Source organism: Myiozetetes cayanensis, unplaced genomic scaffold (assembly GCF_022539395.1).
Source record: "Myiozetetes cayanensis isolate MyiCay16 unplaced genomic scaffold, myiCay2020 scf10, whole genome shotgun sequence".
Lineage (NCBI taxonomy): Eukaryota > Metazoa > Chordata > Aves > Passeriformes > Tyrannidae > Myiozetetes > Myiozetetes cayanensis.
Window position 1 is genome coordinate 27,398,074 of NW_026086605.1, and position 26,003 is coordinate 27,424,076.

Genomic DNA, 26,003 nt, shown 5'->3' on the forward strand with positions numbered 1-26,003 from the left:
CACCACTCCAGACCCTCTGTGACATGTGCTGCAACTGCCTGGCCTCCTCCATCCCTGCAGCCAAACCCTGGAGCTCCTTGGCATTCTGTTTCTTTGCAACTTGTAACTGTAAAAGGCTAGAGATGAAGCAGAGGACATCTGTGTATTCTGAAAATCTGTCGTGTTTATTGCTTTGACACTAAAAGACTGACAAGACTAGGAAGTCCTGTGAAGTATTCACACCAAGAGTCAGCAGTGACAAAACAGGTCTCTGTTCAAAAGCTGCACAGCACATTACAGCAGAAAGAGGCGTTGGGGGAGGAACCGTGGGGCCTGAGGGGAGACAGCATGGGAAACACACACCAAAAACCAAAATACAACTAGAAAGCCAAACTACCACAGCATGAAGGTCACATTAGGTTCTATCTCTGCTTACAGCTGGAGTGTCTACTGTAGATTTATATTTTTTAGACAATCTATAACAACACATATGACAAGGGCCACGTACTTTGGTTGTGCTGGAAAGAGTGAGGTCAAACAAAGAAAAATAATAAGTCACATGTCCTCAGACCCCTGAGAATCACAGCAGTGAGCTGCTCTGCAAGCAGGAAGTAGTTCCTTTTAGGTGCTTATTAGGGCTTTTTTGCCTCTAGCAAGGAGGTGAGCTGTGGCTGTATTACACTGGAGTGTTCGGTAAGCATTTGCAGTTTTCCTGTTTGCAGTACAACCAAAGCTGTGAATCTCCTAGGGCTGCGTAAACCTTAAGGAGGAGTAAGAAAAAAACCCACAAAACAAAGCAAAACAAAAAAACCACCCCCAAATTCAACACCTCTGGTCAGAATAAAAAAGGTTTTCTCCAAGTAAAAAAAATCTCTGTCCATCGTGTTCACCCAATCCTCCCCACCACTCGTTGCTGGCTGTGACCACAGCCCTGCTCAGCTCCCCTGTCCATTCCCAGGAGGTGGCACACAGGAGAAGCTGGCACCTGGTGCTGGGCAGAGCTGTGAGCAAGAAGAATAAATAATTAAAGACACGCCTGTGTGAGTGAGTGAGGGGAGACCTTTGACCTTTGTCCAGAAGCATTAATACTGGTTTGTGGGTTGTTTTTTTTGTCAGTGCTGGTTTTTTTGGTGTGTCAGTGTGCGTTGCTCCATGACAGTGCTGCAGGGGCAGCCCAGGGCTGCAGGCACAGCTCCACACCCGCGGTCGGACACGCCGGGCACCTCCATTCCCAGGGCTCCCCAAGCCTGCTGCAAACAACAGTCATGTGCCCCGCCGTGCCCTGAGTCCTTGCAGCACAGAGCCGCCCTGGCGTGGTCCTTCGAGAAAACCAGCACGTGCTGTGGCCCGAGGTGGCCTGCGAAAGGTGCCGCTGTGGCCGCGCTCACAGGGGAGCAGGGGCTGCGCTAGTAGAGGTCGGCGCTGTTCCTGTGGGGCGGCCGGGTCTTGCCGAGCTCTTCACGGGTCTGGGGCCGCCGGGTGCTGTGGATGTCCTCGGGGCGGCAGAGCCCGTCCTCGCTGCCTGCGGGAATGCTGTCCAGCGTACTCTCCTTGCTGCCGGCAGCCTGGGCCTGGCCCCCGCGGCGGCGGCGGGGGCAGGCTCTGGGGCAGCGGGCCAGGCAGCCGGGCAGGGCCTCGGCGGTGCAGGCGTACATGCCGGCCGGCACGGCCAGCACCATGGCGCACACGATGACCACAATGTGGATGAGCTTCTCACGCTGCTCCATCTGGCTGACGTCGCTGCCCGTGACAAAGACGACGCACTGGCCCTTGCGGGGAGCCTGGTTGCGCACAGCCACACAGACCTCGTATTTGGTGGCGGGCAGCAGGTCGGTCACCGAGTAGGTGTTGACCCCAGGGCCGATGTAGATGGTGTCCTTCTGGGCGGCATCATAGCGGCCCACCAGGAGGGTGTACCAGGTCTCCCCTGGCTCTGCTGCCGCCGCCGCCGCTGCAAACCACTCCAGGGTGATGCCATAGACCGTCTGCTTGGCAATGCGCACTTCCACGTGGGCGCCCGGCTCAGCGGGAGCCATGGGGGCCCAGCCCCGGGGAGTGGTGGACGCCCACGGGGCCACCACACGGAGGTTGATGGCCACTGAGGTGTTACCCAAGAAGTTGGCGGCTGTACAGGTGTAGTTGCCGGCGTCTGCTGGTCGTGCCGCTGGGATCAGCAGCTCAGAGCGGACAGTCTCCTCACTGATGGGCTCAGTGGTCACTGCAGAGGGGCAGAGGGAAGTTGTGTCAGCAGGTAGGGCCCCCTCCTGCCCATGCCAGCAGGGAACCACCGTGCCCTGAGACCAGTGTGGGATGGGGCACTGGCAGGACCTGCCCCACCCAGGGAAAAAGGAAGATGGGAAACAGGAGTGTGCCAAACCGCACAGAGCACATCAGGAAAGTGTTGCCTGTCTGAAAGGCAATAAATACACTGGGACACCCAAGCACAGGAGACGTGGAGTGCACCTGACCCCAGCCCCAGCACAAGTTGCTAGGGAGGCTGATGCGGACAGAGGCCCATGTACCATCTGTCATCAGCATTCTTAGGTCAGGGCAAACCAGGGAGAGCCACTGAGGACACAGATACATTTTAGACACATGTTCCATCCTCTCTTAGGATTAAGTGTGGAAAAATGTCAGACTCAAAAGGCTCAGGCCAAAAAGAAGTGGATGGAAACAGGAAATGTTGGGCTGGAAGTGAGATGCAGTTTTAAGAACAACATGAAACCCTGTCAGCTACCCAAACAGGGGCGTAGGTTGGGAAAACAATGTATGTAATAAATTCAGCATGTGCTTGTGGAAAGGCACACAAGTGCTGCTACAGTGCTGCAATTGAAGCAGATATCAACCCAGGATTAAGGGCTAATGCTATCCCATTTAGCTAGCTGGCTTATTAGGAACACACAGAGCCTGTGCAGTGCCTGTATGCCTATTATCTTACCTGATGAAAATAGCAACTCGTCCTATTGAAGACTCTTAGTAAAAATAAACGTGAGGGAGGATGGATTAAGAGGAAGAGGAAAAGCTTTCATTTTATGAGGCCATCAATGAAGAACATAAATAAGCGACATTTAGGAGAACAACAACCTCTGTTTCAGTTGGTAGAACATGAATGGACATAGGCAACAGAGCTGCATTGTTTTGGGTTTGTGTGGTATTTCTGGAGGAACTCTATGGAAATAGTACAGGAACACACAAGCCTGTGTATATGTGTGTGGGCTCATACACGTGTACATAAAAATATAATTATATAGAGTATGTACATATATATATACGTAGTAGATAATATATAGTGTAAATATACATGTATATTTGAATAACTACGTATTTATTAAATATGTACAGCTGATATAGTATTAGTAGTTCCTACATCATGTGTCATGAGGAAAGAACTGCTACTGAAAATCCACACATAGGATAATTGTGTGAAAATGAGGCCATGCTCCTTTCATCTTTGACTGATATCCTGCATGAAGCAGCTCTTCTTATGCTGGTCAGATGTGACCAGATGCATAGGATGATTAAGATTATTTGGATTACTGCCACCTCAATAACTGTGGTGCTCTAAAGGGGCTGAGAGTTGCTGTGGCGACTGTGATGACCTGCAGACCTATGTAAGTAGAATAGCAGAGCATAAATTTTTAATGAAGAAAAAAGAAAAAAGAAAAAAGAAGAAGAAGAAAAACTTTGCTTACCATTAAATGCCCTTAAAAGTTTGAGTGCATAGGTCCACCAGACAGCAGGGGATGGGCTGGCTTGTACAAAGCAGGTCAGGGTGATGTTTAGCCCCGCTGGGACTGTCAGATTGGTGTCAAGGGCTGAGGTCAGGGGCTTCATGCAGCTGTTAAGCTCCACTTCATGAAAAAACTTCCCTGCCCTGAATTTTGGACTTGAGCACGTTAAATAGGAATTCATCAGAATAATAGGTGGGCCAACCGACTTGATAAACTGGACAAATCCCCGCAGGCGACAGTCGCAAATCCAGGGGTTGTCGTGGAGGGCCAGAACAGCATTGGAAATAGCTTCTATCTGCCCCTCTGTCCTCTGGCTTCTCTGGTAGACAGGCCAGTTGTAGAAGACATCCCTGGATATGATGGTAAGCTGATTTGAGGATAGATCTAAATAGGTCAGGTTGGGTAGATAGCGGAGCGCGTGTTCTGGAAGGACATCCAACCGGTTGTGCTTCAGATCCAGGATTTTCAGAGTCGGAGTGTCTTGAAATGCTGTCCATGGCACTGAACTTAATTTGTTCCCTTGCAAGCGCAGCTCCTGCAGAGCTGGCAGATATTCCAGGCTCTTGATGTGCATCACTGTGATGTTGTTAAAATTGAGCCAGAGATACTCCAAGGCACTAACATTCTCAAAAGACCCACGAGGCAATTCTGTTAGGTGAGAATTTTCAATTCTAATTTTCCGGATGTCCTGAGGGATGTTTGCAGGGATCTGCCTCAGCGGTGCAGACATGCAGAGCAAACTCCTAAGGAGGAAAACAGAAAATTCTGCAGGTCACATACCACGTTTGTGGCTAACAAACCAGTTCCTTATAGAGGACAACAAGCACCTGAATAATTACATGGTATTGTATAGAGGGCATGCCTAAGCCATACATCATTCTTCCATGGGTTTTATACCAATTTTCCCATAAAGAATGAGATTAAATGTCTATGAATGCAATTATAAAAATGTCTATGTATGCAACTACATATCTCAGGAAAATAAGAGAAACCTCACTCTGTGCCCAAGCTAATACAAGTGTTGAAGGAGGCACTCCATGCACCAATCTGGTTTTGATGCTCACATCATTGACAAATATATATGAGCTGCTTTACTGGTGCTACAACAGGAGTAACTAGCGTTCTTACCTTCCAAAGCTGTCTTGAGAACAAGAGCATCCTGTGATACAAGACGAAACAGATGGGTTTATCTTGTGGAAAGCCAGAAGAAGAAGAAAAATATGACAAACAGGGTCCATATTCTCCTTTAAGAAAGCACTGTGCAGGGGTTTGCACCAAACATGCCAACAGCCTCCAAGAAGCAAATCCTATTAGCTGTAATCTTCCTTGACGCAGAAATAAATCCTGCTGGGTACCCAACCCTAAAGAAGACATGTAGTATGGTTCATAGTCTGTGTTGAAGTGCTAAAAATCACCCCCGGGACCCCTCTTGGAATTTATCCTCTAGCTGAGGGGATTCTGACAGACATATTTATTTGGTTGGTAATACAAAAATGGAGCCAAAACCACTTCCGTTGCCATTAATAAGGCCTAATTACCTTTTTTATTTTTTTTTCTTTTTATTTCAAGGGTTCTGTCTCTGTCTCCTGTATTTTAATGGTATTTATCAAGGCAGAACACCACAGTAAGGGCCAGACTTTACAGCTGTAATTCGTCAGTGCGCAGTGCTGTATTGCCCAATCCATCCAGCCCCAAACTCTGCCCACAGCACTGTGCAGGGTGTATTCATGGTGAGCGTGAAACCTACTCCCCAAACTTAGATGGAAAGGTAAGTATGGAACAATTTTCCACTGAAACAACTCCACCCCTCCCTTCCCCACTAGCTCAATCCTTACATGTTGGTAATGAAAATAGTAACGTAGTTCTGACCAGTCTGGGTTTCTCTGAGATAAGAGTATCTGGTAGTCAATCTCTTCTAGAAATATAAAATTTCAGTGCTATTCTCTGGCTTCCCCTGTAAGATGTTCTGATTGCCTTTCAGGCACCTTGAAAAACTCGGTCTAAGCAGTTCTGTGAGAAGGGATTTTGAGTAACCAATTTTTTTTTTTTTTTAAAAGCCAAAATAGTAGGTTTTGTTTATTATTTCCAAGGAGTTCTGCATTCTCCTGGGGCCACCTAGTGTGGATGGGCTTCACTACAGCCTGCAGAGTGTGCCTTGGAAAGGGGCTCACCTCACTGCACATATGTGTGATGCTGGGTCACAAAGCAAGATTAGCCTGAACCTACTTAACCTCTGACCTGTGGGACAAGGATAGAAAAATATTTATAGCTTGATGGCTTAGAGCTATACCTGGCTCTCAGGGTGTGTGTAATAGCACAGCTGCTCTAAACCTACAGAAGACATAGGCTTGATTCTGCAGCGTTTAAATCAAGAGAGATTTTATTTCATGGCAAATCAGCACAATGAACTGGTGGGGAAACTGCTGGGGACTGATGCAGCACTTTGTGACTGTCCCCTGTGTATAAGCAGCAGGCAATGAGTCGGTGGCCCTGTGGAGCTGTTATTGCTCACTGTGCCTGGCTTCTGACCGTGAGCACATTGGATTTTTACGGATTTTTTTTAAGTGAAATGTTCCTATTTGTCCATGGTGCAATACTTGATTTTTTCAGCAACTACACTACATTTAAACATGTCAGTGAGCAAGGACTGAAGGATAAGGCTGCTGGTTTGTAGCACAGCAGATGCAGCAGCTATATAAATTCCCCACCTGTCATGAAAATATTCCCTAATAAAACAAAGATATAACTATTTTATAATAATTTTATATTTTTTCACTTTAGCTCCATGTGGGAGCTGTAGGGCCTTCAGCAGAAGCAAAAGGCAGAAGCGAAAGAAAACAAGTCTCTTGATGGTGTTCAGCTTTAGGGGAGGCCTTCCTGTGATGGAATAAATGGCTGAAGTCCACCCAGATCATTGACTTTTGTTCAGTCATCCTGGCCAAGTGTTCATGATGAATAGACAGATCCACCAGTGCATGGGATTCAAGGGAAATGTGATAGAAAATTACCAAATTTTAGTGAGCTGCACACATGCCCCCAGCGAGGCCCCTGGGTTGGGATGGTTTGGTTGTCCCAGCTGCACCAGCAGGGCAGCAGGAGGGATTCACTTTTGGTCTTTTGAGGCCCAACTTTGAAAAGACCCCTTCCTCGACACCTTCACACCCCTCCTCCATGGCACAGAGGGGAGTATTACAGTATGTAGCGGTTAAAGTCTTCCAAAAATCTTTCATGAAAAGTGAAGTGTTATTTATTAACAGGTTTATAAACAGAGTAAAAACTACTGGTGATTTTCCCTCCATGTACATCCTTGGGCGTAGAACAGGTGTAGAATGCCCAGTGTCCTGGGATGGACGTAAAATGATATCCAAGGTTCTCTGTTATAAATACATTAATTTAAATAAATGTGTTGTTTAGAGACAAAAAAAAAAAAAAAAAAATTGCAGGTTTTTTTCCTTTTCCCACATGAGAATTACTCCCAGTTGTATCTCTCCTCTACAAGGCTGGAAAATAGCTTTTCAAAGGGTGCTGTTAGTACCATGGGCCAATGCTCAGGCTGTTTTCAGGTTGATATTTATTTGCTGCTTGAGAGGCCATTTATCTAAATATTTCCAAATTCCAAGTGCACTCAGAAGGTTCATTATTAACCTGAGAGACTAGTGATGAATTACTTATCAAAATCAGATGAATTAATGGGTAGCAAATCTACCCACTATCTAAGGCAGAGAGAGGCAGGGAAGGAAAAGAAAGGGGGAGGGGAAGTAAAGGAAAATCCCCTGGTGTTAACCACAGCCCTTACATTTATGTTCCCTACTGGAGTGGGATTTTGCCTTTTTAATTCAGCTCAGTTTATGCCTGCTTGTAAATTTAATGGTCACTATTGTGACAGCAGATGTCCACTCAGTTCAGCTGCTATTTAACATCATGTGGCATCCTGGCCAAAGCCAAAATGCAGAACAAGCTGTCTAAAACCCGAGCTGTCAGAATAAATCTCCATAGAGACATTGTCTGCTAATCCATGGGAAGTGGAGTTTAGGAGGTTGCACTGATTGCCAAAGCAAACGCCAAAAGGACACCCATCATGTGCCCCCAGCTATGGCCAGGGACTCAAACTGCACATCTTGAAGTGACGGGCACACACGGGCCTGTAAGAAATCATGTTTAGGCTGAAGCTTTACAATTAGTCCCTCTGCCAGGGCTTTCAGTGTTAGAAATCCCCACAGGATAGGACATAAGAGCTGAAGGCTGCAGTTGGGTGTTTCAGATACAGTACTGTACAGTGGCAGCCCTGGCTTTTGGGCAATATGGGCACTGCTCCAGGGCTCACGGCTGCTCTGAGAAGCTCCTTCTCCTGCTCACTGAGGAGTACACCCTTATTTCTCATCCATTTGGACCATTGCTGACAATTGCTAAATTCTTTATTTATAACCTTGAGTAACAGGAAAATCAAATGGGAAAGAATCCTTTTGCTCTGTTTTGGGCAATAGTTCTTGTCTTCTGCTCATGGACTTTAAAGCTGGTGAAGCTCACACTAAGCCACAGTACTGCAGCAATGACTACTAATGAAATACATCCTGAAACTGTACAGGGTTTCCCAGTCAATTCTGACACTGAGGAACTTGAACATCAGCTTCTTTGGGACCTTTTTAGTCTTTAGATTTTATTTTACTATTGGAATACTTTCAAAGTCATTCCTCAATGTCCACTTAGTTTTTAAAATACATTGAAAAATATTTTACTGTCCTTTTTGATGCTTTTAGTAGTTTTTTTCCTCAAATTTATGTCTATGTATATGCACCCTTTTGTGTCCTAGGTATTTTTGTCATTCAAATACTTTTTAGTCTATTCTTTCCAGGCACTTGGAAATAAATGTGAAATTTACCACACTTAATGCAATTATAGCCTTCCAACATGCTTAAATCACATTGTGGTCAGTCTGAACATTACTTTGCACTTGTGGAATTTTTATGCATATGTGGCATTAAAAATATTTGCAGAGACTTTATATTTCAGATCCAATATTAGCCTTTGTCTGGATCTACTCACCATATAATCTGCAGACTTTTAAAGATGTTTGGGAAAACATATTTCAAAGCCTCAATACCTGTTTCTATATTTCTTCTTGTACTTCAACTACTTGCAGGACTCAATTTTAACCATTTTGAGCACATTATTTAATTTATATTCTGCTTGGTTCCCTCATTTTGATAGCTGTTTTCTTGCAGATCCTTTTAAGAGAATGAAATAATAAAAATTTTAGGTACAGTTCAGAGCTATTTGGATTAATTTTTAAAACTTTATTACCTTCTCTTTTAAACTTTATCCTTATCTTTTCAATTTTACACTACTCTGATTTCCAAAATAAGTGCTAAAAGATACTGTGGAAGGAGGAGCTTGTCTTTGTTATACATCACATGCTGTGCCCATCGAGGAGTGGCTCATACTGCTCTCCAAATTCCTCAGCCCAGGCTGCTGGTGCAAACCTCCTTAGTTTATTCCTAAGTATTCCTGACATGGCCCAACACTCATCTGAGAGGAAATTTTAAAATAGTAATAGTAGAGAACATTATACTCAAAGAGATTCCAAAATACATCACTTAATGCCAAAATATTTGAAATAGACCCCCGAGAGAAACAAATTTGTTAAAACCTGACACAAAGAGATTATTAATGGAGCAAACATTTTCCAAGGGAAAAGAAAACTGAACAGAACAAAGTGTCAACAAATAATAATAATAAAAAAGCTACTAATGCAGTAATTCCAAAAGATATTCAGATGTTTCTTCTGGTTCTTACAGCACATCTTGAGAATTGACTTTAACCGAGGAAGAAATTGTTTGCAGAGATGAATATTGTCCTTACCATGATGAAACTAGATGCCTAACAAACAGCTCTTTCATTACAATGGCAACAGAAAATCCAGTGAGATATTTATCTTTATATGTCTGATACTACTGAAAATCTGACTCAGAGCCTTGAAGTCACATTCAGCACAGAATCAGTCTACTTAATGCTTTGAAATTACACTCAGAGTTTAGCAAGTATAGAGTTTCTCATCTGACCCATGCCAGATGACACAGAGATTGTACAAGTCTGTGTTGCCTGTCTTGTGTGAGTCACCAGTACAGTAGAAAGGCTTGTTTTGAAGCAGCAGCAGTTGGGATGATAAACTGTGATGCCTCATCTATGAGACAGTGAGAATAACCACAGGAAAGAGAAAAGAAAAATCATGTTTATTCTACTTGGAATCACTATTTATTCAAAGTGCAAAATATATCCAATAGTCTTTAAAATTTAACACATCCACAGTGAATGTCACAGGATGATCCTTCCATCCTCTCCTCCTCTCAGGCAAAGAGCAACAGTGCTGGCCCAGCTGGTGCCTCTTCCATTGCCAGCTCACAGACTGTGTGTCACAGCAGGTGACAGCTGCTCCTCACCAGGGCTGGAGGCTGCAAATTACCCACCTCGTGTCTCCAGTCAGCTGAAAAGTAAATACCTATGGTACCCAGTCAGCTCCTGTAAACTTGACTTACAGGTAAGTCCTTGGGCAGTAGGTCCACTCGGTTCACCACAGGAGAATTTTAGGACAGCCTTGATTCTTCAGGATTTTAGCCATCCAGGGCCATGGCAGGCTGATTTCTGCACAGCCCAGTGGCTGTAGATGTAGGCAGGAATCAGGGTAACACATAGCACTCCTTGTAACTCATCACAAAAACTGCCACTGGAAGAATATTTTTCTTCTACCTTGGAGAAGAGACTAAAAATGTTCAGAAATGCAACTGTACAAATAAGTAATAAATCTATTACACACCACATATTTCATCAGTTAATTTGTTGTATTGAAATACATCATTTTACAAAACTTTTTTTGCAAACCTAAAAATCTACACAGTCCAGTGATAGAATTAGCACACATTATTTTATACAGGGTGTATACAATAATAATTTATACAAATTCTCCCAGTACAAGAGAAGCTCTTTATCATTAATGTAAGGAATACAGGGAGTCTTATCAGAAACTACTGCAATGTACCCCTGTTCAACGTATTTATGTTGAGATCAAATGACTTGCTTTTTCCATCAGGCCAAGAAATCTGCCATAACTGTAGAAGACTTGCAAAATCCATACATGGCTCCATTCCAACCCATGAACTTAACCCACACTGTACATAAACGTCCAGAATGTGAATGGAGGTCCTTCCAATAAATTTACCAGCACACATTTCAAAAAATTCAGCAAGCTTTACCCATTACCACTTCAACTTGGCTAGATCTCTCCCATTCAACTTTTGGCAGAACATATATAATTTTCTTCATGAATAATATTTATTACAGAGAGAAAAAATGTTATATACAGTATTACTACATGAAAGAATTGAATGGAAAATTATGCATCAGCGAAGTACTTTGTGATAAGCACTTAGATCCAAATTCCGGTGAAGCTGCAGGACTTCAATGACTGATCAACTTACCCTGACTATGAAAGTACATTTAGATTAATATTAGACAGGGTTTTTTCAGGGTTCTTGAACTTGTAAAATGTTTTTAACCCACAAGTCTGCCCTGAGCCTCTGCCACCATTGAGTCCATAGTCAGTTAGGGCTGACGTGTGCGTGGCCAGCGATCCATCACAGCATCACATTCTCCTGCTCTGCATGGAGCAAGTTATTTGCACAACCAAGTCACAAGTGCCTGGTTGACCACGTGGGTCTTCACTATCAGTTTTGCCAGGAGCACAGGCAGCAATGACAGGACTGGTTTGGGAGATTTTTGCAAAACTGTCCAGTGCAGGTTTTCCAGTATGATTACAAAGCATTACAACACCACACACAATGTGCAAATTAGGTTATTACATTATTTTTAAATCTAGCACAGCTGATATAAAACATATTCTACTAATTACAATACAGTTACAAAATGCCAGCTAGGACCAATACTGAAGGACCTGTGCTGTACTGTTGTTTAGTGTTTAGGGCGACAATGCAATCAGAAAATGCTATTATGATTCTTAAGAGTAGATTGGGCTTTGTCTCTTTATTTCTATCTCCTTTGCACATTTCTATGAATTCAGAGCAGAGTTGTTATTATGTTGGACACAATAGAAAAGGTTGTATTTAGTGATCTACTAAGCATCAAACTGCACGTTTCACGCAAACACAGGGAATGTCAAAAGTGAGACTCTCAATCTTCACCTTCATAGATATTTATAGTAGAATTACTAAACACTCCCCTGTTTGTCAACCAGAGGAATATCAAAAGAGATGGGAATAAAATACCTAGCATATTGCAGAGCAGGTACTAAACAACACCAAGCAGAACATACTCAGAAATGTTGCTTAATGTCCTCACACTTAGTGTGCATGTTTCATTTTACAGGGGAAAAAAAAAGAAAAAGTTGTCCAGAAGAACGAGGCCATTATCACAGAAGCTTTTGAATGGGTACAAAACAGCAAACCCAAGTAGTGTGAGCAACATGTTTCTGTAAAGCTGGGGCACCATCTACCCTCTTGCATCCTCTTCCAGAACATGTTGGAGACAGAAGCATCGACAGGCTGGCCTGCAGTGCTGGAGCACAGAGTGGTATATACAGCCACATGCTTTCCACTTGGCAAGCTGGCAATCATCCTAGCTGCTATCAGCAAAAGTATTCATTAGGTTGTCCCTCTATCTTTGGTATCGCTTCAGAGTCCACGCTGGACCGGGCAGACAGCAGCCTGTTTGACTCATCAGGGGTATGTCTAGTCAAGTATTCCCCTTCCACGCCCTTCGCCTTGGCCCCGGGAGACAGGCTTTCAAAGGTGACATAGGATTCCTGAATTTCCTTGGGTTTTCGCACGAAGCATTTTTTGCAGCGCCTCTTCAGTGCTCCGCAGCAGACCACCAGCGTCAGGGGAACAGCGATGACACAGGCCACGCTGATGACAACCACGTTGATGAGCTTCTGGGTCCCTCCTGCGCTGGCAACTTCATCCGTGGAAAATATGATGCACTGCTCCTTCCTGGGGATCAGTCCTTTCACACAGACACACACGATGTATTTGGTCTTGGGAAGCAGCCCATAAATGGTGACCTTGGTCTTCCCCGGCTCCACGTTGATCCGCCGCATGTCCCTCTCTCCAAAGATCGCATAGAGGACACTGAACACCGTCGTGTTCTTTGCCAGAGGTGCCTTCCAGGCCAGGGTGATGCTCTGGTCGGTGTCTCCTATCACCCTGACACTCCTCACCATTCGCTCTGGCTCCTGCTGACCGGTGGGGGGGCTCACCAGCAGGTTTCTGGGGTTGCTGTCTTGTTCCACATCCGAGAGGAGGCCCTCTCCAGTGCCCACTCCAGCCCCCAGGGTAGGCACAGTGGAGGTGGTGATAACATACCTTGCTACTAGTTTGTCATTGTAGGCAGCTGCTTCCATCCCACTCGCCTTCCCATTCCATGTGCCCTTTGCCATTAGAAGAGTTTGGGTCATCCGTGCTTTCAGAGTCTGTGATGATGAGAGATATGAACGCCTCTGTTGCTCCCAGAAAATTCTTTGCTTTACAGATGTACTCTCCAGAGTCAAGGTAAGACACTACAGGCAGGCCCAGAATAGACCAGCTCATCCCGTCACTGGAAATCTCTTGGTGAACTGCAAGGTAGGAAAAATGTTAAATAAATAGGCAATCATAAATAGAATAATAACATGCTTGTAAAATATTGAGATTCTATAAAAAAAAATCTGCTCAATACAGTAGAATCATCATTTTTGATTGCCACCAAGAATGTTACAAAATCAAAGTAAACGTAAGAAAAGAACAGTAACACTAAAATTAGGTTATGTTGGGATTGAAGCTGCTTCAATATGTGCAACGTTTGATGCTATTTCCTCCAAACTGATGTACAGTTTGAAAACATAACAGAAAAGGTTCTTCCATTAAAAAAATAAAGTTTAAAAATTTTTTGTAGGTACAACACTCAAAAGAGTGGAAAGAGCCAGCAGTAACATGATCTATTTGAACACTAGATGCAGCCTTCTGAGGGACAGAAAATACAAACAGCAGAAATTTTATTCTAATAACCACATATGGAAAAATAATTGAAAAATAATAACCCTTTTACTGCTAAATTATTTCAGGTTTTTACTTATACAGGTCTGATCACTTACCAGTGAATTATATGTACACAGTTGAGTGTTGATTTTCTTGCTTGGTTTACCTGGTTTATCTGGAGGCTAAAACAAGCTTTTTCTACCTTTTTTAATTTGTGCAGGAAAATAAAAAGGTAGGATTCTGTAGAAGGGTAAAGCACCTTCTTCATTTTTTAAGCAGCCTCCTTAGGATGAGTACATACTATCTGTGCCCTTTCCCACTGCAAGGGAAATCAGGGAGATGTCTGAAAGGCAAAGGTAAGACAGGATGCAAACTTCTCCCAAGCCCTCATGGGATGGGGTCAGGATCCAGCTTTGACAACCAGGGTCTGTTCCAATGGCAGTGAAGTTACTTTTGCAGTTTAATTATTTACTAAATGAATATATTGGAAAACATACAGATAGCCTACTTACAGCACTTCCCTGCACATACAGACTGTGAGATGTTTCTCTCTCCTTTCTGCTCAGAACACCAACATTTCAAATAGTCATATTACAGCATTGGCACAGAAGCTGCCATGGCTGAGAAATAGCGTATCTTTTCAGCCAACTGTTTATTGGAAGGTGCTAAGGTCTGATTTAATGAGGCACAAAATACATCATTCTCAGTTGTAGCTCAAAGTAAACTCAACACAGGCTTTCAGGAAACCATTCTCTGTTGTTTTTTTTTTTTTTTTTTTTTTTTTTTTTTGTGGTGGTCTCTTTCAAGTGTAGGAGGGATGTTCACAGCATGATGGGTAGACATTATCATTATGAGGAGCATGCCTGCTTTATCCTGCACACCATGCACAATAGAGCAATGACTTGTGCAGGTCCCAAAAAATGATATTTATTACAAGTGGTTCTACTGCTGTGAAATAAAAATGCTCTCTTCCCTGTTCTGTGCACCAAGAAGCCCTGTAACCCTTTGAAGATCAAACCCCATACTTAGCAATTTATCTGCTGAGTTTAGATCTGCTGTGAAAGTCAGGACCAGGTCTGGAATACAGTAGTATTCAGGGGAGGTAGGAGGGATAAAGGTTCAGGTCCTAGGGCAAAAAGCTAAGGACAATTGTCTTCAACACAGCCAAAAGTATCTTCCCTAAATTCCCCATACAATTAAGAACCAACACTGGAATTTTAGTTCTAAACGTTCTTGTGAATGCAAATGAAAACAAAGCTTTTTCCCAAGACACCTTGTCAATCTATCAGAAATTAATGGTTTCTTGGAGACAGTGCCAGTGCAGAATTGTATCCTTCAGCAGCCTAGTGGCTTTTTTTTGTTTTTTAATATATCAGCAATGTTGTATGTTTGCAGCCTTTTCTTTCCCTCTACAGCAGATCTGAATCCCAGTTGAATTCACATCAGACATCTCTCTATCAGGCATGTTTGCTAACTGATTAACAGTAGCAATTCATTAGTCTCAAAGACCCATAGAATAATTCGGTAGGAAGCCTTGTCAGTGGCTGAATAACTAAATAACTGAGAACAGCCTCTTGCTACAGTTAGACACATTTCATTTCTCCAGCTCCAACAGATTTGCAGAAAACTCCTTGACTTGTCTCACCAACATAATTGCTATGAAATAAAACCAAACTAACTGTTTACACATTATAGTATACATTTTATCTGACAATATTTTCATCAACATGTAAGTAATTTTATAGTCAATGGAAAAATCACATTGTAGTAGTGGATTACACACGGTACTATTGTGAATTACAGTGAATCCTGATCTTGCACCACTTTCTTTTATCAGTGGGAAGGTTCTGTTGCCATAGAAGCTCCCATTTGCTGAACAGTCTGTAGAAAATAAAGATACAGGTTGCTATCACTCATTCCATGTGTACCAGAAAAGTTTAAACCAAACCCACCTGTGCCGTTCAGCTGAGCACCGTCAGCTCTCCTCCAGCTGAGCTCAGGGATGGGCACCCCTGTTGTCCCACATCGTAGCAGCACGGTGCTGCCCAGGATGGTCTTCACTTTGGCTACAGACGTGTGTACAACGGGGCTTTGACACTTCCTTAGCTCCACTTGGCTGAAGAACACTCCTGCAAGGCTCCGGGGCGTGAAGCATTTCAGCCTGGGCTCAATGAACGCTATGTTAGGAGACTGGAAATTTAGGAAATGGACCATTTCATACAGACTGCAGTCACATACCCAAGGATTGTCTTGCAAGCCTGTCAAAAGAAATCAGAGCACCAAGTCACTGCAACAGCACCTGTTGTTTCTGCCACTTTCATTTCTATTTTTCAACAGGAGAAACCGTGATAGGTTCCCAGACTGCTCTGTAAGAACTGTCTGTGCTTATACAGGGGCAATGTGGGGGGTGGTGGGGGTGATGTCCCGACAGTCCCCTGATGCTGTTGGCTGAGCCTGATGGATCCCATGGTTGCCTGTTAGTAGAATGGAATAAATATGGCTTGCTAAAGTGTCTCAAAACCTGGATCTGGAATCATATTCTTTAAGTTCAGCACAGGATTATTTATATTATGAAAACATTGCAATTTATGCACCTAAAGAAGCAAAAGAAGAAGTTATTATAAACACATTTGGTTTCAGGATGATAAAAACAACCATGGGAGAAGGGGTGTGAATTTTTCTGGTATGAGGTGACTATGATGTCTCTTCCTTAGACAGACCAGGAAATTCTTCTCACTGGACACTATTAAAATATTATCCATCTTGGCATGCCAACTTTCACACCTGCAATAGGTGTAGGTGATCCTACTTGACTGTAATAGTTCTCTTCCAGCCCTGTTATTCTAAGTTATTTTCATTATTTTAGTAATCAGCTGTTTTTCCTGAAATACTAATTTACACAGGATAAAAGAACTGGTTTAAGGATTAAATTAAAGAATATTCCTGTTATGGTATATAAAAGAATATAAGTAGACAATTACTATATTAAGAATATACACTCAGAAAGGGGTCTATTGAAGAGCACACTCCTGTTTCAGAGTCCCAGAATGTTTCTCCTTTTTTTTTTATTCTGCTATCCCAGTTCACACCTACTGAACTCAAATTCTGAAAAAAATGAGACGTTGTTCTATTAAAAATAGACCTGTGAAGATAGTACCGAAAAAGCAAATTTGGAACTAGAGCAATGCATATCCATGAACAGAAGTTGCTGCATTCTGATTAAATCTGTATCATCCTACTTACAAATATTCCCATCCAGCTGTTCTGTGGACAGTTTGTGGTCTCTAATGGTTTTAGCTAGAAGAATTGGCACTAGGGACATTTATACCATCTAACCCAGGCACACATTTGAAGCCTAAGCCAGCAGTGTGGTTCCCAGACCTCCTGCCTGCCACAGGAGTGGGCTCTGCTTCCTCTAAGGGGGCTCCACCTCCTCTTTTCCACAGGCAGCCCAAGGACATGCCTTGGGGCCAGCACCTGCCTCAAAGTAGAGAGTACTAATATTTCCTCGATTCCTGATGGGAGGAAATGACAGCTGCCCACCCTACAGTGCCCACCCTCACTGGGCCCTGGAGCCCTGCAGCAGGAGTCGTGCAAGCACAGGCTTTCCAGCCAGAACCAAATTCTGACACATGCACAGATGGTGCACTACAAGGCTCCATGAGCATCGAGGGGCTTCTTGAATTTGCCACAGTAAACAGAAACACAGTGCTGATCAAAAGTCCCCAAGGTCTCAAATAAAGGGTTTTAAAGATGCTGCTGGAAAATTTCTTCTGAGATCATTCCATATCATCTTTCCTGAGCTTGGAAGAGGACGTGAAAGAAATGCATCTTGGCAAGAGGTCAGTTCTTATAAACTAATGCATTAATGTGAAGGAGATTAAATAAAGAAAGAAAGTGCAGGTTGGCTTTGTTGGTTTATGGCATTTTTGCTAGCATACTTCTTTGCAGCTTATTTCTGACCTCATGCACTAGATAACAATTTATCCCAGATTACCTGGCAGGTGCACCAGCTCCAGCTGATGCCGCAGCACCCCCAGAGCCCCAAAGTGAGCTCTTTGCTTCCCTGCACAGCGCAGTTCCATGGGCTCACGTGGGCAATCCTCATGTGGAAAAGCTTGCACCCTTGGCACAGGCTATTAGCCAGCAACTTACCACAGGAGCTACATCTTGAAGCTGTCTACAAACAAGGGCTCTGAAGAGAATTCACAGTGATGCACTGTAGACAAAGGATGGACTAGGCTGGCTCTTTATTATTCATGACTTTTTATGCCTCCATGAGAAACAGTCATGAGCAGAGTGAAACAGAAACAAGCAGCTGTGTTTTCCCATTCTGCTCCTGTGAGGGACATGCATTTTATCTACCTGGTCCCTCTGAGTGTCAGCAGGATAGACCTAGAAGCTGGAGTGGCTATACATTACTGCATTAATTTTAGCATTATAGGCATTTGACTACATTAATTTCTTAGGATTCTGGCACACTCAACCTATGCACAGCTGGATACGTAAACACTCAGGTTGGCCAGAGCGTCGAGACACAATCTATTCTTCTCAATAAAACACTCTACTAATATATATTGAATGGAATAACATTTTTACATGTAATTTGATGCTAAAAAATTTAAAAAAGATAAGTATGATCTAGGCAGTGTCTTACCACGAGTGAAATAGGCAATCCCAAACTGCCAGCTTTGGTTTAAAGAACTTGTTACTGCATCTGGCAAAACAGGATAATGAAACACCTGCTTCTCTCCTGATGCTAATGAAACCTTAAACAACATCTGCTAAGGACACTAAAAGCTTTGTAGGTGGCATTTTGTATCTTTTTTAAGTCTTGAATCTCTTTCCACTGCAATCCTTTTTAAAAAAACTTTAGCCCCCTAAATTTATCAAGGGAACAAAGAGCAGCAGGTGCTTGCAAGAGCAAGAGGAAACTTGAAATGTCTCTGATGAGATTATCAACAAGTAAGTGCCTGAACTCACATCCATGGCTGCAGAGGCAGCTACACACAGATGCACACACCCCACAGACCAAACACAGTCAATGGAGCTGGATCAGCTCAAGGCAAGGGATAACAGCAGATGGCAACAACTCTGAAACATCATCAACCTACCGTGGATTTGAATCAGCACTCGAATATTAAAACACTAAGTAGTAATACCCCAAACTAATAAACGTGCTGAAAACCTCTCCTGGGGATACTGAAACTGAGTCAGCTGACACAAAAATGGACAACTGCCCCAAAGCCATACCTCTGAGGAGCCCAGCACTGACACCACAAAGGGGAATTCTTGGAGCTTTACAGCTGCCCTTCTAGGCAGCACTGTCTTGGTGGGTTTAGGTAGACTAGAGTTTAATTCTGTATGAACACATAAACAAATCTCTGTTAAGAGACAAACTGGCAGTCCTGACCCAGACCTTATGCTCAGTTATGGCACTATTCCTCTTTAATTTGGACACAATAAATATCCACCTTTTCATTTAATGCTGTTTAAAATGAGTAGATTCCATACTAAGTGTTATTAAAAAAGACCATATGAATCATGAGGAGCTCTAATCATATTTGTATTTTGGTCCAAAATGGCACAGTGTCAATAAATAAAAAAGCCTTGAGCAAGAGTCACCAGGTTTCTGCTACAAAGATTGAAGCAAGTAATCAAATTTATGGTGTAATAAGCTGGGTTTGATGAGCCTGAAGTGAATTTGTTAATATTTAAATGAATTTACACACTTTATACGGGGTATTAAATTGCATATATATAATGGCAATGTACTTGCTATGGTAACCACAGTGGGTGAAAATGCTGCAATAAGACGAGAAACTCTTGCCATTTGTGTCCCCTGCAAAGTGACAGGCACTTCTCTTACCTAGGATGATCTTGGAGTTATCATTGGGGAAGTAAGGAACAGCCTGGAGGTTTGCCCAGGTGGCAATAAGAGCCTGAGGAAGGGTCATCAGCTTATTGCTAGATAGATCCAGGTATGTGATATTCTTGACATAACGAGCAGCATCTGGAGGGACTGAGGTAAGTTCGTTGTTGTGCAAATCCAGAAGCCTTAGCTGTGGCATGCCAGCCAGGGCTTCCCAGGGGAAAGCTATTAAATTGTTCCCATCCAGCCTCAGCTCCTGCAGACGACGAAGGCCCTTGAAGGTGATTCCGCTGAGGCTGGCCAGGGAGTTATAGGGCATCCAGAGGTACTCCAGGTAGTGCAGTAGGTGGAAAGCCTCTCCTGGCACCCTGCGGATGGCTGTCTTTTCTATCCGAAGCTTGATTGTGTCTACGGGGATGTTCACAGGTGGGAGGGTCATCTCTGGGTCATTACACAGCACTGTCCTGGTGGGGAAAAGACAAGCAAAGGTGTGACTTTATTTTGAAAAGGTTTTGAAACTTTATTTCAATGCAAGATTTTGATCTGCTTTTGTTTTTTCACAAGATTTCTTCTTGTCATTTCTTACTTGCTGCTGATCTCTGCATCGTCACCATAAGGACATCAACATTCATATGTACCTTCTGACTGCAGAGATAGCAGTGTTGTGCTGCTCCTGGGATGATGTGAGTCTGAATCTGGCCCATATAGTGTTCCTGCTAAGTTTTTTGCTTTCAGGTTTGTTTAGAGTACTTATGGGAGACAGTAGTGACAACATTCATGCACAACAGAGGATTCTAGTGCAAGTTAAAACAAAATGATCCAAACATTGAACAATAAAAACCATACATAAACAAGCCTTACTGACATGTCGGAGGGCAAGCAGGTTTAGAGATTAAATAGGACACAGGACCTCTGGTTTGAGAAATGAGGATAAGAAAGTCAGCTAACAGCTCACTAGAAATGCACTAGTAGCAAGCTCTGCTTTACTGTGAAGTCTGGAAGGTGTGTAGAGGTGATAGCAGTCACTGCACCACAGGCATGTATAGTTATGAGAGTGAAAGCACAGAAAATTAACTCTTTGGAAAATTCTACACTGAAAGCAAGGCAGATTTATGTGTTTTAATCATTCTTCCTGTTCCTAATCTCTAGCAGTCAAAGCATAAAAAGTCTGCTGCGTTTTTGCAGCCTTCAAACAAAAAATTGTGACTTGGGACTGTAGATAGCCAAGAGACATGAAGGGAGACAAAACTGGTTTCTCAGACTGCATTTTAGTTTGCCTATCAGCAGGTAGAGGAAGGCAAGTTCTCAACAAAATACAAAGCCTGCTACAAAAGATAACAGATTAAATAGGTGTGTTCCACTCCACGTGCTAAACAAGATACTGCAAGAAATGTAATGTGATCAGTCAAGTAACATTTTCTTGTCACACTACCTCTATAAACAGAATATTGCAAAGTTGCCAAAACCAGATTGGTTTTGGCTGAAAGCAATTATTCCTCTAGTATCAACAAAAACATATAACAACCTGGAACTGCCCATGCAAACCTCCCAGAGTTAAATGCTATTTGAGCCTACAATTAAATTGTTAATTTATAATCAAAACAGAGTACATTACTCTCATCCAACACTTTTATTGTGGCATTAAATCCTGCCCACCCTCAGCTGAAAATTGAGGTTTCGAGGAAGAGAAAAATCTATCAAATAAGAAAAATCTAGAAATCCTCTTTCAATAAAACATTTATTTGTGTGTAGCCGTGACACAAAATGTTTGCTAACAGAAACACCAGGGCAGTAAAGCAGCATGCTTCTCATAGTGTCCTTAAACTATGTCAGTGAGCACTAAATATTTAATCTATCGGATAATCTCCTTCTGCTAGTGAGAAATATGAATCATAATGCAGAAAAAAAAAAGGTGACATTATGCTCCTTAAGGGAATAATGGGTATTTGCGTTATTATGTATCTTACTAAAATGCTCAACAGCTTTTTCCAGTCACTGCAAGGAAATTCCCCTGGGAACTGTGACATTTATGAAGCAATAATTGGTTCTCACGCTATTGCACTCCCTTTTAACAATTGCAGACTACTTGTGTCTCTACCATGCTTCTTACTGGAAAATTTTCTGGTATTAAATCTATAGCACCATAAAAGAGATAAGAAAGTAGATCTATTTCATGGGGATCCAAAATATTTAATTTCAGTACTGTGCTGTTGTCCAGAAAAAATTTATCCCAAAGGATTTCGCAAATAACGTATCTCTGTCACAAAACCTCCTCTACTATGACCCACACCTTACAAAAATGTAGCCTCTATTTCATTAAGTCAGACAATTACTTTGTAATTACACTTCAGAAGGGTTACGGAAAACAGTCCTCCAAAGAAATGTGCATAGTATGGCATTGCATTAAAAAATGGAGGTCCTTCTGGTCTTGTCTTTTTCTCAACTGAAAGCTTCCAGTCTGAGAATTCTTTTTTTTTTTTTTTTTATGCCTGTTGTCTATTTTTTTGGTTCATTCTCATCTACAGTCTATTGCTTTGCCTAAAATCTCCAGCTGAAGGATTTTTTAAGTAAATCGAATTGCCGTTTTTGTTACCACAACATAAATCAAATCTAGTTACATTTTAGCAACAAACCAGTGGAGCAGAATAAAATTTCTTAAAACCAGAATTTTCATCACAAAGGTAAAAAAAATAAAATGCTGTTTAAATTTTATTCCCTTTTAGCCCTTGCACCAGCAGTAATTATGTCACTTCTCACACAGATGCCGAAACGCTTTCTCTGAAATCAGCTTACTGTGTTTTCAGAAGCTAATCCTCTGCAAATATAGCTAGAGCGCACAGCGACTGGAAAAAATAATGGACACAAAGTCTGGACACAATATTTTCTCCTCCAAGCATCCCTGCAAAGGAGAGAACAAAACCCCCAGCACCCCGAGAAAGCGCGGCAGCCCCCGAGGAGAGTCCCGGCATACCTGGCTTTGGTCCCTTCACTGAGGCTGTGGAAGGTGCAGCTGCACTGGGATGGGCACGAGCCGCTCGCCCCTGGCAGCCCCCCGAGCGTGAGGCAACACAGCAAACTCACCACGATCCTCATGGCTACCTGAGCATGGAAGGACACCTGCGCTCTACACAACGTGGAGGGCTTCGCCTATTGTTTTATCCATTGACTGGTCACATCTTGTTAACTCCCTTTTGTTTTCAGCCACACTGTGATCTTCCAGCCCTCGCTGAGTCCATCAGATAAAAAAGGATAGGCAGGGATTAAGGATGGGGACTTGAGTTATTTTCATGAAGGTGCTTATTGCTTCCTGGAACAGTACTAACAGCATTTCTTCCTTCAGGGAGCCCCTTCAAAACGTCCTCCTCAGGAAATTTGTGGCTCTTGTGCAAGGAAAAACAAACATACTTTCTGGGGACCTGCATCACAGGCAAGGTAACTGTTATCTGACCAGGAATTAGCAGTCATCTACTTCCTCATGGGGATATTGGGAAGATTTAAGACAGTTGTTTGTGCTAATGGAATGTAAGCCTCCTATACAGGAATGTTAATATATATATATAGTGATGCTATCAAAAGGCTTCATTTTCTTTTAAAAACTCCTACTTTGATCAAGCAATTATTGAACTGTCGGCAACATGCCTGATATCAATAAACAGTTAATAACCTCATAAATATGCACATATTTCAGTTTATATCAGGACTAGCAAGTGCCTGCAGGACTGACCAATGTGCTCTGACTTGCTGACAGAGAAAAGCTCAGATAAGGGACCAATTTTTGCTACTTGATAAGGGAACAGAATCCTATTCATACTAACAAAAGACATCTCATGTTTATATAGACTATTATTTTCCAATGAATGTGAAAGTATATAAATTACTTACATCACAAATGCACAGCACTCTTACAAAGTTAAAATTCTCAAATGCTTTGGAGAAACTGATAATTACTTTCAGCCTGATCAGATTGCCACTTTCCAGACATTCTGCATTATAGCTTTGGCAGGAAAATCAACCCCTGAGCCAGACACAAAATAGAAAACACAAGTTAAAAGTTAACAGAAAGGAGGAGGGACTGAATGGAGCTGAAGAGCTAGTAATAAAGCACTAACTAGACACAACTCCTGCAGAGATGCTCTAGGGAAATATTTCTCTTCCAGTTCTGGAGCTCAGGAAAGCTTCAGTGCCAGCAGTGTTACAGGGGAGAGTCTCAGACACCCCACTCCAGCATAAAACAGGAGCAATTCTACTAAAATCCTGGACCTGGCCATCTGCTTCCCCCATAGAAATAGGAGTGTGGGATAAAACACGACTGATTGAGGCAGAAACCATCCAGCATTCTGTTGGCCTTTCAGCACCAGTCACCAGCTTTCCTTTTCCTTACCTAAGGTCAAAGAAGAAGGGGAATGGAATTACAACAACAAAGATTTCTCTAAACATTAGGTTTTCTTGGATCTTAATTATGGTCATATTGATCAGAAAAAGAGTGCCAGTCCCACTCTCTTCTGTCAGTGTTTGAAGTTGCCGTGGCTCTTCTGTCCACCTCTTGTAGATATCCATCTCAATTCAGATTTCCCTAGGAGAGAACTACAGTTCTGTACCATTTTAATAGCCTGGTTGTATCTACAGCTGCCCTTGTGCAGAGATTCATGTAAAATTCAAATCATAGGAACTGCCATAAAACCAAGGGAGAAATATGAACAATCTAGTACAAAAGGCATTTTGGAGGTTAGAAGAAAAGATGGGGAAAAAAAACCCCAAAATAAAATAAGAAATAAATAAATAAGAGACAGACACATTTGGAAGAGCTGTTATGGATTTTACTCCTTAAAACTCAAATTTCTTCCATGCTTGTGCAGCCGTGTCAGATCCTTAAAAAAAGACCAGCAAGATGATGCACAGGATGTTCCAAAATAAGCCTAATAGGGGCAACTTGAGTTGCCAGTTGCTGAAGCTGGTGTCTTTTCGTGTTGGCAACACAGGCAATTAAGGGAGCTCAGTTCTACAGCAAAACTAAGTGCAGAAGGCTACATGGTGTAAGTACTCCCACATCTCCACTGCTTCCCCACTGCCTCCTGTTCTCCTGTTCAGGCTAAGGATCCACCCCTGCCAGGAGGATACTTATAGGATCTACTGGCTGAGATAGCTCCAGCTCCAGAGTTCACCCCTCTTCACCTCTATTTTCCAGCATTCCTCCTCGTTGCTAGCCTGTGGATTTTGCTTCTCCTTTCAAATACATAATCAGAAGTTATCAATCAGAAGTGCAGCAGTAACATACAAACCGACTGAAGTTTAATGAGCACACTACAGCAACATTGTTCCTAACAAAGATTGCTCACCAGGATTTCTGGAGCATTGCTGTTCTCATGCAGAATTCATCCTGTGTTCTTCAGCAGAATGAAATTACACTGGCTATTTTTCAATAATTCTGGGTAATGAACTCCCAGCCTTTCAAGGTAATCTAGATGTGGTTTGGGGCTAACAATTAAACAGACATTTTATGGTGCCATAGTTTCACATAAGCTTGTTTCACAAGTTACTCCAATAATTAATTAAGGTTTGTAGCAATCATTTATAGAGGGGATGGCCCAAAGGATTACTTTTCCCCCTGCTATTTCCACATTCTACTTTTACTGTTGTTCAAAGAGAAATTCAAGTGTCTCATTATTTATTTCTGATGAGATGAGAACATGATGCAGTGCTGCTCATTAAATATCCATGGTCATTCTCTCATTGACTTCCATTAGGTCCCATTTCTAAATTTAATGATTTTTCAGTTCCCTTAATAATCTCCAAACCGAGACCAAGCTTATCGGGTTTTTAGTGTACTCATTGGTCAACTTGCCTTGCTGCCTAGACTCTGCCTCAGCTCAATACTGTCAACATTGACTGAAACACCTGAAGTTAAATTCTAATTGAAAAAGCAATTCAACATAATTAACCTCTTGCCTCTATTTCTTTTTTTCAATGCATCTGATAAAGTGGTTTCCCTCCATTGGATCTCCGGAATAAAAAACTTGTAGAAAGTAGTCAGTAACTGTATGGTAAGGTTTGCTTTCATGAACCTCAATTTTGCCTCACTAATGAAACATTTAAGTTACAACTAAATGCCAGGAGCAGTAGAAGTAATCTTAATTTGTAAATCAACAGCAATCAATAAAGCATGCCTTAGCAGCAGCTAATACCCTGCACTTTGTCAAGAAAGCTGCTATTTAGTTAACATGACAGACTCACTTCTGAACGAGAAAGACCTGGAGGTAGGCTGAGAGATTAAGAAAAGAGGTAACATTAATAGGTGTCTCACCTTGGAGTGCATTAATAAGCGCATCTCTGAAAGGAGGAAAAGAGAGGGGAAAGGACCAGTCAACTAATAACCCAGTTTTCTTTTATCAGCACTTACAT

At 42.5% G+C, this 26,003-nt stretch overlaps 2 protein-coding genes across 2 annotated transcripts; both read right to left on the reverse strand.

Annotated features, from left to right (window-relative positions):
* Positions 1–1,385: 1,385 nt before the first annotated feature.
* On the reverse strand, positions 1,386–4,453 carry LRIT2 (leucine rich repeat, Ig-like and transmembrane domains 2). Its single transcript, XM_050305212.1, has 2 exons — positions 3,672–4,453; positions 1,386–2,197 (listed from the first exon to the last, which is right to left on the reverse strand). The coding sequence occupies exons 1-2, from the start codon at positions 4,438–4,440 to the stop codon at positions 1,386–1,388; spliced, it is 1,581 nt and encodes a 526-aa protein (XP_050161169.1). The 5' UTR covers positions 4,441–4,453.
* A 7,892-nt stretch (positions 4,454–12,345) lies between these two features.
* Positions 12,346–22,697, reverse strand: LRIT1 (leucine rich repeat, Ig-like and transmembrane domains 1). Its single transcript, XM_050340871.1, is given in 5 exon segments — positions 12,346–13,146; positions 13,148–13,332; positions 15,685–15,990; positions 19,602–20,068; positions 22,576–22,697. Coding segments are annotated over 5 exon segments (1,881 nt in total).
* Positions 22,698–26,003: the final 3,306 nt, after the last annotated feature.